Source organism: Cololabis saira, chromosome 8 (assembly GCF_033807715.1).
Source record: "Cololabis saira isolate AMF1-May2022 chromosome 8, fColSai1.1, whole genome shotgun sequence".
Lineage (NCBI taxonomy): Eukaryota > Metazoa > Chordata > Actinopteri > Beloniformes > Belonidae > Cololabis > Cololabis saira.
In genome coordinates, this window is record NC_084594.1 from 21,627,012 (window position 1) to 21,640,651 (window position 13,640).

Consider the following 13,640-nt stretch of genomic DNA (forward strand, 5'->3'; position numbering starts at 1 on the left):
TCCGCTAGATTCTCAAACAGCGCAGCAACATCCGGTTACTACTTCCGGTAACAACGCGCGGAGTATTTTACAGTGAGTTAAAGAACGAATTTTGCAAATGGCTCAGCCGAAAAAATTCAAACTGCAGCGAGTGGTTAGTAGTACTACAGCGGATCATTGCTGTGTTCCGCTGTGTCAGGCGTCGAGCAGATACAACTCTGTGATTAGTTTTCACTCTGTGCCTGATGATGATCCTGAAACTACGAGAAAATGGAAAGTGGCTATTCGCCGGGACTGCTTCACCATGACCAACCGCACTCGGGTTTGCAGTCGGCATTTTACCGCTGAAGATTTTCGTGAAACAGCAGGACGGCGGCTACTGAAGAAGGGAGTCGTGCCCTCACTATTTGAATGGAACTCATTTTCCCTTCCACCACAAAGACCGGGGGTTTGGCAAAGGAGAGAGCGACCGGCGGTAGCGGCGGACTTGCAGCCGGAGGATCCACCGGAGGCGGCTGCTGTTAGCGTAAACCCTGCCAGTGATCATGACTATGCCTCCCTCCCTGATCCTGCAGTTGTGGACCGTGCTCTTGAGGAAAACCAATCACTCAGAGAGGAGGTCAAGCACTTAAGGGAAGAGATGGAGAGGATGTCATTGAGGCAGCGGTTTGGCATCCACCGTTTTGCCCACTCAGACCGAGACATTCGGTTTTTCACCAGGTAAATAATCTATCTTCAAGCTAGACTCATTTAAAACATGTTAAGCCTGCTGCAGCTACAGCATTAAAGTAGTGATGATCCTTGCAACGTTACTTTCATTGTCATTATTATTTATATTATAAATATATTATAAATATGTAACCGTGATTGTTGATTGACGTCAGTAGTAGTAGCTGAGCGGGTGTGTGTGTGATTAACATACCTCTAAGTGTATAATCAACATCAATATAAGTTTAAATGCTAATGTTATGAAATGTTTACTTTTAAGGTTTGCATCTTACTCCTGCCTCATGCGCTTCTGGGCCTTGATAGAGCCTGCGTTGCCATCCATGGTCCATGTGAGACATGCACACCAAGGAACCTTCCCAGAGCCCAGCTCCACAGCAGTAAGCACAATTTACAATAAATGACAATTTCCATGATGATTTATATAACACAAATGATGAAGATCAGGATGAATGGAATTAAGAAATAGATTAAAATGTCATTATATTTGTTTACTTCTTGCACACTTGTATAAAGATAAAGAAATGCATCCACCAGGCTGTGGCAATACTACAGAGAAGGACAAACATCTTCAGTAAACTCTAGGGTCAATATAAAAAGTATCACTACAGCTACATATAAGAATATAACAGCAAATAGCAGCCTGAGCACATGAGTGATCAGGAATCCAACTGTGTTACTACATTTTCCTAGCAGATGTGTGTTATGGTGATAGATGAATTGCAGTTAGCTCTCGGTTTAGACTTAGATTTTCATCTCCATAATCACTTTCTTTTTTGGGAGAAACTTCATGTAACTTTGAATTTCTTTTGAACAGGCACGATCCCTGCAACCCATAAATGAGCTGTTTCTCTTCCTCAACTTCCTGGCCCTGGGTTGCAAACAACGTGACCTAGCCGATCGTTATGGAGTTCACCAGTCCACGGTCAGCCGAATCATCACAACCTGGAGCAACTTCCTCTACACTGTCCTTGGCGCAATCAGGATATGGATCCCTGCAGAGAAAATACAGGAGCACATGCCAGCAGAGTTTAAGAAAGACTACGCAGACACTACTGTCATCCTGGACTGCACTGAGCTGAGGTGCCAGTGCCCAACATCTCCTCTCCTCCAGAGTGAAGTGTTTTCTGCATACAAGTCGCACTGCACTCTCAAAGGGCTGATAGGTATCGCTCCACATGGGCCGACCACATTCATCTCTTCACTGTATGCAGGATCAATCAGTGACAAGCAGATCATGCGAGAGTCTGGAATCATCTCCCTGTTGAGACCCGGAATGGCCATCATGGTTGACCGAGGTTTTCTTGTCGATGAGTTTGTGCCGTGTAAGATCTACAGGCCACCCTTTCTCTTTGGCAGATCCCAGATGTCTGCTCCTGAGGTCAGGGAAACACAGGAAATCGCACACCTTAGGGTGCATGTGGAGCGCTTCATACGCAGAGTGAAGGAACACAAGCTCTTCGACACAGAGATTCCTCTTCGGCTATTTGGCAACATCAATCAGCTGTATACTGTAGCTTGTCTCCTTACCAACTATGAAAATGGGCCTCTTGTAAAGGCCCCTCGGGGACGAATAAAGTTTTCTGAATCTGAATCTGAATCTGAATAACATGCCAATGGAAAATGGCATTGAGCTGTTGAGTTCATAAGTCATTTTTTTCTGTTTTACTACAACTGTAGCCTACAGTCATGGCCTTTGAGGCACAAATATGTTTTTTACAGACTTTCTGTTTGTACTTTTGTTATTGCACTAAAAATGTGCACTATTACAGAATGGATGTTCTGCTTTATTTTTATTTTTTTTATATTGATTTATACAAATTTAAGTTAAGCAGGACAGGTTTCTGTTTAAGAAAGATACTTAGTTTATTCAGTTCATTTTGTAATTTTGTATTAAAGTGAATTGCTGAATAATAATTTGTTTTCCATGTGTTCATGGTATTCAAAAATATGCATCTAATTCAATTCAGGTTTGAGTCAAATAGTTAAGAAATCATTTCACTCACAAAAAAAGGGTCTAAAAAAATTCACCACGCCAGGAAGGGTGAAGGCAATCGGGTTGGCCGGCCCTGCCGATGAGGTGTCCCTTATTTATTTTACAGGGACTTGGCAACCCTAGATTCAAGGTCAGTGTGTCTGCCTATAAACTGAGCCACGTATCCAACAGAGCCAATACTACCTTTTCTTTGGCCTTTGGGTCACACCTGGCCCTCACAACACTTGACAAACACATTTTTGAAACTAGTTGAAATGAAATATATATGAAATGTGGGCCAAATCTGGCTCACGAAACAAGTGCCGAAATTAAAGTTTGACCCACTTCATGGACTAGTTCTATAACTGAACCACTGAGGTGTCAAAAGTATTCACATTCCTTACTCAGGTAGAAGTATAGATATTAGAGTTTAAAAATACTCCTGTTGAAGTATCAACTCAAGTTTTTTACTCAAGTAAAAGTATAAAAGTACTGGTTTCAAAACTACTTAAATTGTAAAAGTAAAAGTAATGTAAGGGGAAAAAAGCCAAGCCATTGAAAATGAATGCATCTTAGTATAATGCAAATATATTAAAGAACCATATATGTGTACTATTGAGCATTAACATGTGTTTCAGAGAGCAGGAGATATGATGACTAGTTGCCTATAAGTATTGTAATGGTGCAAAAAGTCAAACTTCAGAGGCATGTTATCATTTATCCTAACCTTTATTGGAATGTACATCCAAGTTTAGTTGCAGGAATCTGAGGGAACGGATGTAAGAACAAAACTGGACAAGAACATCTGAAACAACCACAACCAAATTCACTCTATCCGGATATGGAGCAATTTAACTGGATAGTTTTTTTTTTAAAGGCCGAAATGAAATAGAGTAACGAGGCTGTTTTTAAAATGTAAGGAGTAAAAAGTACAGATAATTGCGTGAAAATGTAAGGAGTAAAAGTAAAAAGTCGTCTGAAAAAGTATTACTCCAGTGAAGTATAGATAACCAAAATTTCTACTTAAGTAAGGTAACAAAGTATTTGTACTTCGTTACTTGACACCTCTGCTGAACCATAAGTGCCACACCCAGATTTGGCCCGATTGTTTATTTATTTATTTATTAGGATCCCCATTAGCCATCACTCCTTTGTGGGAATGGCTATTCTTCCTGGGGTCCTCACACAGGACGCAATTATATACATAATAAAAACATACAGAATAACAATAAAGTATATAATCATACATGGTATTAACACGGAAAAACTACAATATTAAAATAATTTACCACAGTGTCGACTACTAATTACAATTGGAAAAGATTGTTAAAACCTGTTTTCACACCAACTCAATACCTCCTAGACTTATGAAACCAAAAAACAACAAAAACAAAAGCTTACCAAGAAACCAAGAAGTCAAATATTAGTCAGATATTTTACACACACCTTTCTAAAATAATCTTTTTCAGTTTGTTTTTAAAACTACTTCCGCTTTCAAGTAATAAGAGCTCGGGTGGAAGCCTGTTCCACTCTGCAACAGCTCTGTACAGAGTTATTCTTCTAAGTGTGTTAGTTCTCGGCAGAGGTAATGTGAATCTGTTGTTTACTGCTTGTCTTGTGTAATGGTTATGTCTGTTATTGGTTGGTACTAGTTGTACAGTAAATATAAGCAGTTAGGTTTACCAACAGAATATATATTCTCTATAAACAAAATAAGACTGCATGTCAGTCTGTCTTTTACCATTAGCCATGATTGTCCGTCATGCATTTCTAACACATTTATGGAGCATTGAAGTACAAGGCGAGCTGCTCTATTTTGAGTTAACTGGAGTTTTGAAATTTATTTTTGTGACGCACAAGACCAGACTGTGGGACAATAGTCCAGATGTGACAGGACTGGAGACTGAGTAACAATTTTTAGACATGACTCATCTAAGACGCTAGCACTTCTCTTGATGATGGAAATACCCCTACTCATTTTCGTGACTATGTTACCAATATGAGATTTCCATGACAGTGTTTCATCTATAGTAACCCCGTACAGTTTAGCCTCCCTGACCTGTTCAATATCAGTATAATTTTGATTGTACTTGGTCTTTGTGTTAATTTAGCAAACCACTGCCTCTCCATAATAAATCATTATCTTATCATGTTCCATCATATTCTGTGTTATTTTCTGGTATTACTACATTTAGCTGTTTAAATGAAAAAAAGCCTATACATATAAATGACACTCAATGACGACTGCTCAGACGCATCGCAGATGAGTATGTACAGTGAATAAGATGGTGCCTGAAACTTTTGCAAAGAATGTGATACCTCTTACAAATAATCCCACACGCAGCAGACACTGAGTGGTCAGCTGCTCAGTAGTTATTGTGCTCCAATTACTCTCTAATAAGCCTCTGGCTCTCCAGGCCTGCCACACACTGGGGCTTAGAGCAATGGAGGACAACAACATGACCATTGAGGACATTCCTCCCCCCTCTGTGCCTCTTCTTACACGGTATACTTTTACTTTATGCAGAAGTGTGCAACATAGTCTCAAAATACAATGCAAGTGTGAGTAGGATATCCATCAAGCATGATGTCAAGTTTTAGGGTACTGAAGCTCCCAGTTTATTTCAATGGTAATGCCGTGCTTTTCATTTACCGTATTTGTCTAGAAACCCTTTAGAGTTTCTCCATTTCTGGATGGCTATGGCCTAAAACATTACCCAATTCATGAGAGTCAGCGAGTAATATCTGTTATAAAAACGGTTTATAATGTACCCCTGCTTATTTGTGATTGGAAAGGCATTATCCAATATTATAGTTCTGTAAGCTGTAAAAGTATCTGAAGCTCTGTTTTCAATATGTGGTGTGCTTCTCTGCAGTTAAGCAGCCTGCACATGAGCTCAGAGGCATTTTACCCCAATCTTCTTTACAGAGTACTCTCAACTCTGGGATGTTCATGTGCGGGTTAGGGTTATGAACTGTGTGTTTTAGGTCTTATACAATATCTGACTGATATCAGTCTTCTGACCTCCCAATTTTGCTTAACCAGAAGGACTTGTTCATCATGTTGCTTGACCTACTTTCTCTTGAGATTAAGTCAGAAGCGGGGAAAGTTTTCTTTTAGACTTTAGTAAAATCATTTGAAAGTTAATGTTTTATCAATGGTTACAAGTAGCCATGAGAGCAGTGGCATTAACCTTTGCCAGCCCGATAAGCATCAAGATCAAAATCTGTGGTCTTCAGAAATCTGCTGCTTGTTCACATGACCAGATTTTGATAGACTTCTTTTCTCAAAGTGAAACAGGAAACCCACTCATGTGTCTTTATCCCCAGAGTGATTGAAACCACCTTAATCTCACTTTTAAATTCCAAATCTAATCCCAGAACTTGCAATGCCACTGAGTAAGTGCCATTGATTTTAAGGATCACAGTATTTACAAGAGATTTTTCATAATCTGGTTTTGCTGCTCTACTCTTTCTTCACTTGAGTCCAGAAGATATAATGTCTCTGAATGCAAACTCCATAAAATATCTGAATCTGTGTGGTTGTTGTCGGAGCAGATACGGGAAACGTGTCTGATTGACTTGAGATTCACGATCCCTCCTGACTCTAAATTACATCTAACAGAACTAACAAAATTAATCAGGAGGGTTAGCAGGGGAAGGGGAATAGGGGGAAAAAAAGAATAAAAATATTACATTTAAAATATAAAAAAATATAATTATATTTAAAATATTTAAAAATACTTAAAATGAAAAAGAGAGGGGAGCTTTCCTTTCACTGCCGTCCTACTTGCCTCTTGCTGGGGCTACCGGTCGGGCAACTGGAGTCTGGTGGGGCCTCCTGCTCGCTTCCCTGACGCCCCGGTCTAACCTCACCCCTCATTGCAATACATAAATTACTAATTTTAATTCTAATAATTATTCTTGGCATTATCATGATGTATTGTTTCATAGTTTATTATTATATTAAGTTATGAAATCTCATGGGATGTTTAACTATAGTATTATTATATCGTTATATATAATAGTATGGTGATATAATTTGGTTATATGTTATAATATTTCATAATATTTCATAAAAATTATGTTATATTAGGATATTACTATATTATTATTCTACATTGTATAGTGCTACACCACTCTATATGATAATTATTTATTTGTTTAACTTATTTACTCTCGAATTAATATTGTCAATTTATGTATCTACTTTCATCACCTTATCTACACACACACACACACACACACACACACACACACACACACACACACACACACACACACACACACACACACACACACACACACACACACAAACTGATGTCGTCTTCTGTTGTTGTTTGCACTGTATGTTAATAAAAATAAAAAAAGACTTGAGATTCACTTGCAAAGCTTCCCTTTCCTTCCTTACACGCTTTAAAGAGTGGAATTAAATCAGTGGTGCACTGTTGAACCTGCATTATGACGTTGTCACGCACATGTCTGGTTGCATTGTAGAAATGAGAAGAGATCTTCATCAGTCACATTCATACGCCTGCAGGACTTTTTCTGCTGAGTGCTTTCCAAATGTCCCCAAATCAAAAATTAAACAGTGTTTATTTTTAGCTTGAACCATTTAGACAAAAAAGAAAGGGGTGGCGTCTACATTTATACAAAAGGTTGACCAAGAGTGATTATTTATTCAATCTATTCACAATTCATTATTGATAAAGCCTTGGACAATTTTTGGATCTAGATGCTGCACAGAGAAAGTCTTTGTGTTTTTGGAAAGTGTAGGGAATATTCATCTTTATATTGAATATTTGTGACAGCAGGGTTTTACGGTTCAAACCTACATGCGTCTCAGGATCCCTCCAGCGGATACATCAGTACACACATACCGTCTCTGGATTAGACACGGCCGTAATCCCACACTCACACTGAGCATGCGCAGTAAATGCGTGTCCTGCATCGTTGGAGTGATGGCTCGGTGTCCACTCAACGACAAACTGCGTTCACTGTCGAAATACCGTCTACAAATAACAGCGAGGATGAAGTAAACGAGGTGAGGTCTCTTTTTATTTTAACAATGTATCTGGTGGAAGATCCGAACATCTATCTGTTTTTGTCACAACAAGAAGAGACGCTCGTCCCGTTTCAAACTACAGGATTAAATCTGGCTGTCCCGTTAAACCTGAATTATGGTTCCGCGTTAAATCGACGCAGCATACGGTGCGCGTCGCCGCGTACCCTACGGCGTAGCCACTGCGTTGGTGTAACGCAGAACCATAAATCAGCCTTTACTCTCTAAACTGCATTTAACCGATACATGTCAGATTAAAGTATTATCTACAGCACAGACTAAATCACACAAATGCGTGACAATAAATTGGTATGAAAAGAAATTAAAAAACAAAGCAAAAAGCTACGCAGTCCCGTTTACAATGAGCTCTTGTGCCGGGATAATTGCACCGTGTGGTGACCCACTTGGCAGATGGAGCCCCGGGTTGTTCATATTCAAGTCACAATAACTCTGCTTCACCGAGAAACCAATTTTACATTAACCTGTGAGGCTTTTTTTTTGTTTATTCATGGGATTGGAGAGGCGAAAACATTACCTGCCCCCGATGGAAGTCCTCTAACTTGAGAAAGTCTTTCCAAAATAGAAGTTTTAGCAAAATGTAAATTATGACTACTTAAATTAAGATGGTGTCAGTGTGTTAAACTAACATAAATATCATATTTCATGCTAAATATTATGTGACCAATAATTTTAATATGAAAAACTGCTTAACACTAAACTGAGACTGAGTTGAATTATGTGCTTTCTGAATGTGATGCATTACATTGCATCAGGCCTAAAATTGGTGGAAGAGTTTTGTCTAAATTGCAGTCTTGTTTCTCTGTCAAACGCAGGAAAACGGCATGACTGCTCCCGATCGCACAGGATTATACTCATAATCTTGTCCCACATTTTAATATAATCGTTTGATTCCTGGCATCAGATAACAAATTCTAATCCTTTGTTTTTTTTTTTAATTTGTAAAGCCAAGTTAAAACAGAAGAAATGTTTGTTTTTTTTGTTAAAGCTTCCCCATGTTTGTGTATTGAACTTGTTTAGTATATGTTGTTTGGACCAATTAATCTATGCGTCTTCTCTGCAGAACACACAGATCTAGAAGAAGACATCCACAAGCCATGCAGAGGTGCAGATGTTGCTCAGCTGTCCCTTCTTAGGGCTGCATGCAGATGCCTGTGCTCGCTCATGGACAGCTAGTGCTCCCCTGACATGTCAGTTCCACATCATGTCTAAATGTGAACTGATTGAGCTGAAGGACCTCAGTGTGAACGACTCCATCGAGCTGGCCGCCCCGGCCGCCCACGCCTCCCCGCCGCCCGTAAGCCCAGGTCAGGGACGCCACTACTGCGCCGTCCGTCTGGTCGGGGACAGCGTGAGCTTCGAGGCACCGGGCTGTAACACCGGAGAGGCTGCTTTTGGTCACAACTTCCAACCCTACAGTTACACACATCTCACCTGGTGTGACCTGTGTGGCGAATTCATCTGGGGTCTTTATAAGCAGAGTTTGTGCTGTTCCAGTGAGTATTTCTGTTTAAAGGATGAGCCAGTTGATAAACTACATATAACTGTCAACACTGTTCACAGAAACATCAATGTATCCAAACAATCGATCGCATAAAGAAGTTCTCACTTATTTTCTTGACTTTATTTTTGTGAACCATGACATTGGTTGGCGCAATTTCTTCATTATTCACAACACTTTCATTTCCTGTAAGCAGTACAGACCATAACATTTCTATTTTAGTGTCCTTACAATCTATTTTTGTATATTATTTACCTTTTTTTTTTAAAAGAATGACAGTATATTTGATGCTTGTTCTTATAAAGAGACTCTCAGGTACAATGGGAACGTTGGACATGAAAGAGACACAAACACATTATTCATTTTGGCCTTTTTTGTGAACTTTGTGATAGTCAGGAAAATACAGAATTCCACCCAGCCTGTCCTTTTAGGTTAATGTGAATTAGACAATAAACAACAATGTAGGTTTTTGTCAGCCCAAAGTCCGTTTTCACTTTGTCTTTGTTTTCAGGATTCATCTTAGTTTTTGCATTCATGCAAAAATGTATCAAAAACCTGAGACTTGCTGACTCTGACGTTTTTGTCTGCCTCTCACTTGTAGACTGCCATTATACTTGCCACTACCGCTGCCGACCGTTCATCCAGCTGGACTGCAGCACGCATGGAAGCGCGTACACGGAGAACACAGAATATAAGGATGACTCCATTGAGACCGACACAAATGTGGTAAAAACCAGTGCTGCCCATTTTCTCAGGCTGCTTTTGTCTGCAGCCCTCAGTGACTGAACTGTGCAACAATAAAAAAAAATCAGGAAAATAAAGGAAATAAAGCTTGTTATTAGAGATAAAGGTTTGCTCATTTTACTTCGTACTTCAGGGGAGAGACACTTAATTAAAACCTAATTGTTTGCATCCTTCTTATCCTTCTAAACATTCATAACCTTATTTTTTTTCTTGCACAAATATTTTGCTGTTGTGATCTTGCACAGCTCAGCCTCACAACCTTATATCAGAAAAACATCAATAAACTGTTGACTTTTCTGTTTCTGGGAAAACCAGGAGGACACTCAGACCTGAATACTGAAAAATAACACTGAACGGCATTTCATCAGCCTCTTATTCCTCAGGGTGATGGCTAACAGAAGGATATTTATTGCACTGTTTATTTTGTGAAAGAGGATTAATAAGGGTGATTTACATTGTACTTGTTTGATACTGCACTTAGGAGACCTCTTAAATTCTTATGATGCAAATCACTTGTTTAAAAAGAATTTAGCAGATATGGCGTTGGTCTTGATGGAGCACTACACGCTCTGAGAGCTATTTTAGTTTAATTGCATCATTTGGTGCTTGATTTCTTTGCCCTTGTAGATTCTGAAAGAGAGAAGGAGGGACACAATTTAAATATACATTTAGTAATGATAGATATCGCACATAAGTGGGACACTGTGTGAGTGAGCACTATTTTTCCCTCTCCTCTTTCTAATGTATTAAAAATAAGGTCTCACTGGGATGGAGTTAACCCTTACGGTTTTATGGTCGGGAGGAGCCGTTGGATGGGTGTAGTAAGAAGAGCTTTTAATAAAATAGAAGAAAGAAATAAGATGGCTTCTGAGATGATTCTGAGATAAGAATAATGATAATAACAAAAAAAAAAAGAAGCTTGTCAAACCTTCTAACCCGAACCTTTAAAATAACATTGAAAAATACTGCAGGTGACTCTTCCGTCAGTCAGGTGGAAATCTACTCAGCTGGTTCTGGATTTTACTGCATACATGTTTCTTTTTTCCCAAGGTTGAGGCATTGAGGCTTTCCGATTGTTTTTAACTTCTGTTTGTGGATTTTTTAAATGTTTTTTGTAAACCACACATGACTCCAAGAGCTTTAATTGGTTTGACTTTTTTTATTTTCATTCATGTCCATACTTGTACTGTAATGCTTCCTGTCTGCTCTCCTTTCATTAATTAGCCATATGTGCTTTGATTTCTTTTTCAGGATGAACAAATTGAATTGGGTAGGAAGAAGTTCAGCGCTGGTGAAATTCAGCAGAGGGTGAAGGAGTACAACGCTCAGATCAATAACAACCTCTACATGGTTGATGTGGGTGACAGAGCATTTCCTTTTTCCTCAGATCAATTCAATTATTTGTTAAGATAAATTATATTATCAATAAAACAATTGGAAGGACTTAAAAAAAAAAGGACTCTTTCCCTCACATTTTTATGCTTTGAACCTGTCTGTGTTGCAGAGTAAAGACGGGTCGTACACTGGTTTCATTAAAGTCCACTTCCAGTTAGCCCGTCCCATCTCCATCCCTCCTCCTCAGTGTCAGAGCTCAACTCTGGAGGACACTCAGCTCGGCAGGCCGATGAAGCGGCGGACCTCTTTCTACCTCCCTAAAGATACTGCAAAGCACCTCCATATCAGCTCAGAAACACGGGTACAAGAAGTTATTGAGGCGTTGCTCAACAAATTCACTGTGGTGGACAACCCTGCAAAGTTCGCCTTGTTTGAACGCACAGAGAAACCATCTCAAGGTAGGATTTTCTTTGATATCAGAATGGTAATAAAAAAGAAGACAGAACCATAAATGCAATTCTGAAGCTCTGATTTTCTATTCTTTCAGTCTACATACGTAAACTGTCTGATGATGAGCGTCCTCTCTACCTGCGCCTGTGTGCTGGCCCCAGTGAAACGGCCTTGAGTCTGGTTTTAAAAGAAAATGAGACAGGGGATGTAAATGTAAGTTTCCATGCAGCTACAACAACAATAAACGTAAACATGTCCCTAGATGCTAAAAATAAGCAAAATTGATATATGTATCATGTATTATTCCTGTTTTTAACATGAAACTGCTCTCCTCCGCAGTGGGATGCATTCAGCCTCCCTGAGCTGTGCAACTTTCTGCGAATCTTGCAGCGTGAAGAAGAAGAGTATGTACGGCAGATTGTGAAACGCTATGCTCTTGCTAGAGACATGATGAAGCAGACCATGGCCCAAATAACGACTCCTCATTGACAGCGAGCAAAACAGATTCTTAGATGTGAACATTGAGAAGAAAATCTCTCCTGGTTTGAAAATAAGGACATTTACACTGGATGTAAAAGGGATGGAGAGAGCTCAGGCAATATGGTGTTTTTAGCAATAGGCTGTTCATAAAGCAATAATACACACAGTTATATTCAATGTGAACTAGTGAAAGGATCCAGTCTTGGTATATTTGTGCACTCAAATCCACTGTTGTGAACTGGACTGGCTCAAACCATAAAAACTGGCTTAAGTTATTTGTTTAAAAAAAAATGCTGCTAGATGCCAGTTGTTGTTTTTTTTTGTGTGATATTAAACAAGCAATTCAAAATATTTCTTGTAAATTGTTTGATCTATTTCATGGTTTAAGAAAAAAATGTTTTATTAACACTTCAATCATTTGTTTACATTGTGATTATCTAATAAAATGACTTTCATGAAAGATAATGGCTAATAATTAATGATCGCTTGATGTCAGTTTTATGATAATTTTGAAATGTGCTCTTAGGTGTACATTGTTTAGGGGGAAAAAAACTGGCTTCTTTACAGAAGAAAGTATACAAACACATTAATAGTATGCCCACATCTGACTGTAGATCATTTCATTAAATGTTTAATCAAAAGTTTATCCTAAAAACATTACTGCTCTTGGAGGGCTTTAGACCAGAGAGAACCATGACCACATGAGTGCACTTCCAGTGGTGCTGGACAATAGGACCCCATCCATTGCTATGACTTGGCTTATTGGGATTCAACATTAAATAGGGAACACACAAATCACGACAGTAATGTTTTTATTATTAAAGGTAATATTCATTATTCAGTGAAACACACACACACACACACGCATGGCAATCACATGGCAAAAAGCAGCAAAAATGTTGGGCTCACTGATCTACAGCAGACAAGCTACACTGTAACCAGATGCACTGGCCACCAGGGACACAGAGGAGCATAACACTGCCTTTCATTCATCCCAAAGGGAAGGCAAGTCAAGACTTTGAGCAGAGTAGTCGTATTTTCTACAAGCAATGACCTTCACAGAAAATATTTCAAGAAAATGTCCTTTATTCAATTGTTTCGAAGCTGTTTGTTGACTTATGTTCTGTGAGATGTCACTCAGACATCTTGCTATGTGAAGAATTTCCCTACATATATATAAATATATATATATATATATACATATATATATATATATATATATATATATATATATATATATATATATATATATATAAATATATTATATATGATAGGATATAGGATAAATGGTGAACTGTCATCTGCCCTTGGTTGCGATGTTGGTGTACCTCAGGGATCAATTCTGGAACCCCTGTTGTTTAGCCTTTATA

At 38.8% G+C, this 13,640-nt stretch overlaps 1 protein-coding gene across 1 annotated transcript; it reads left to right on the top strand.

Annotated features, from left to right (window-relative positions):
• Window positions 1–7,587: 7,587 nt before the first annotated feature.
• Window positions 7,588–12,683, top strand: rassf1 (Ras association domain family member 1). The gene is made up of 7 exons (XM_061728510.1): window positions 7,588–7,724; window positions 8,824–9,256; window positions 9,863–9,987; window positions 11,257–11,361; window positions 11,510–11,798; window positions 11,888–12,003; window positions 12,130–12,683. Exons 2-7 carry the CDS (start codon window positions 8,872–8,874, stop codon window positions 12,277–12,279), a joined length of 1,170 nt encoding a protein of 389 aa, XP_061584494.1. The 5' UTR covers window positions 7,588–7,724; window positions 8,824–8,871; the 3' UTR covers window positions 12,280–12,683.
• The last annotated feature ends 957 nt before the right edge of the window (window positions 12,684–13,640 follow it).

Bases quoted from the DNA above. Each gene is read 5' to 3' on its own strand.
- rassf1 (XM_061728510.1), top strand. From the start codon at position 8,872: ATGTTGCTCAGCTGTCCCTTCTTAGGGCTGCATGCAGATGCCTGTGCT. The intron at 9,988-11,256 runs GTAAAAACCAGT...TTTCTTTTTCAG, and splicing joins TTGAGACCGACACAAATGTG to GATGAACAAATTGAATTGGG. The intron at 11,799-11,887 runs GTAGGATTTTCT...CTATTCTTTCAG, and splicing joins CACAGAGAAACCATCTCAAG to TCTACATACGTAAACTGTCT.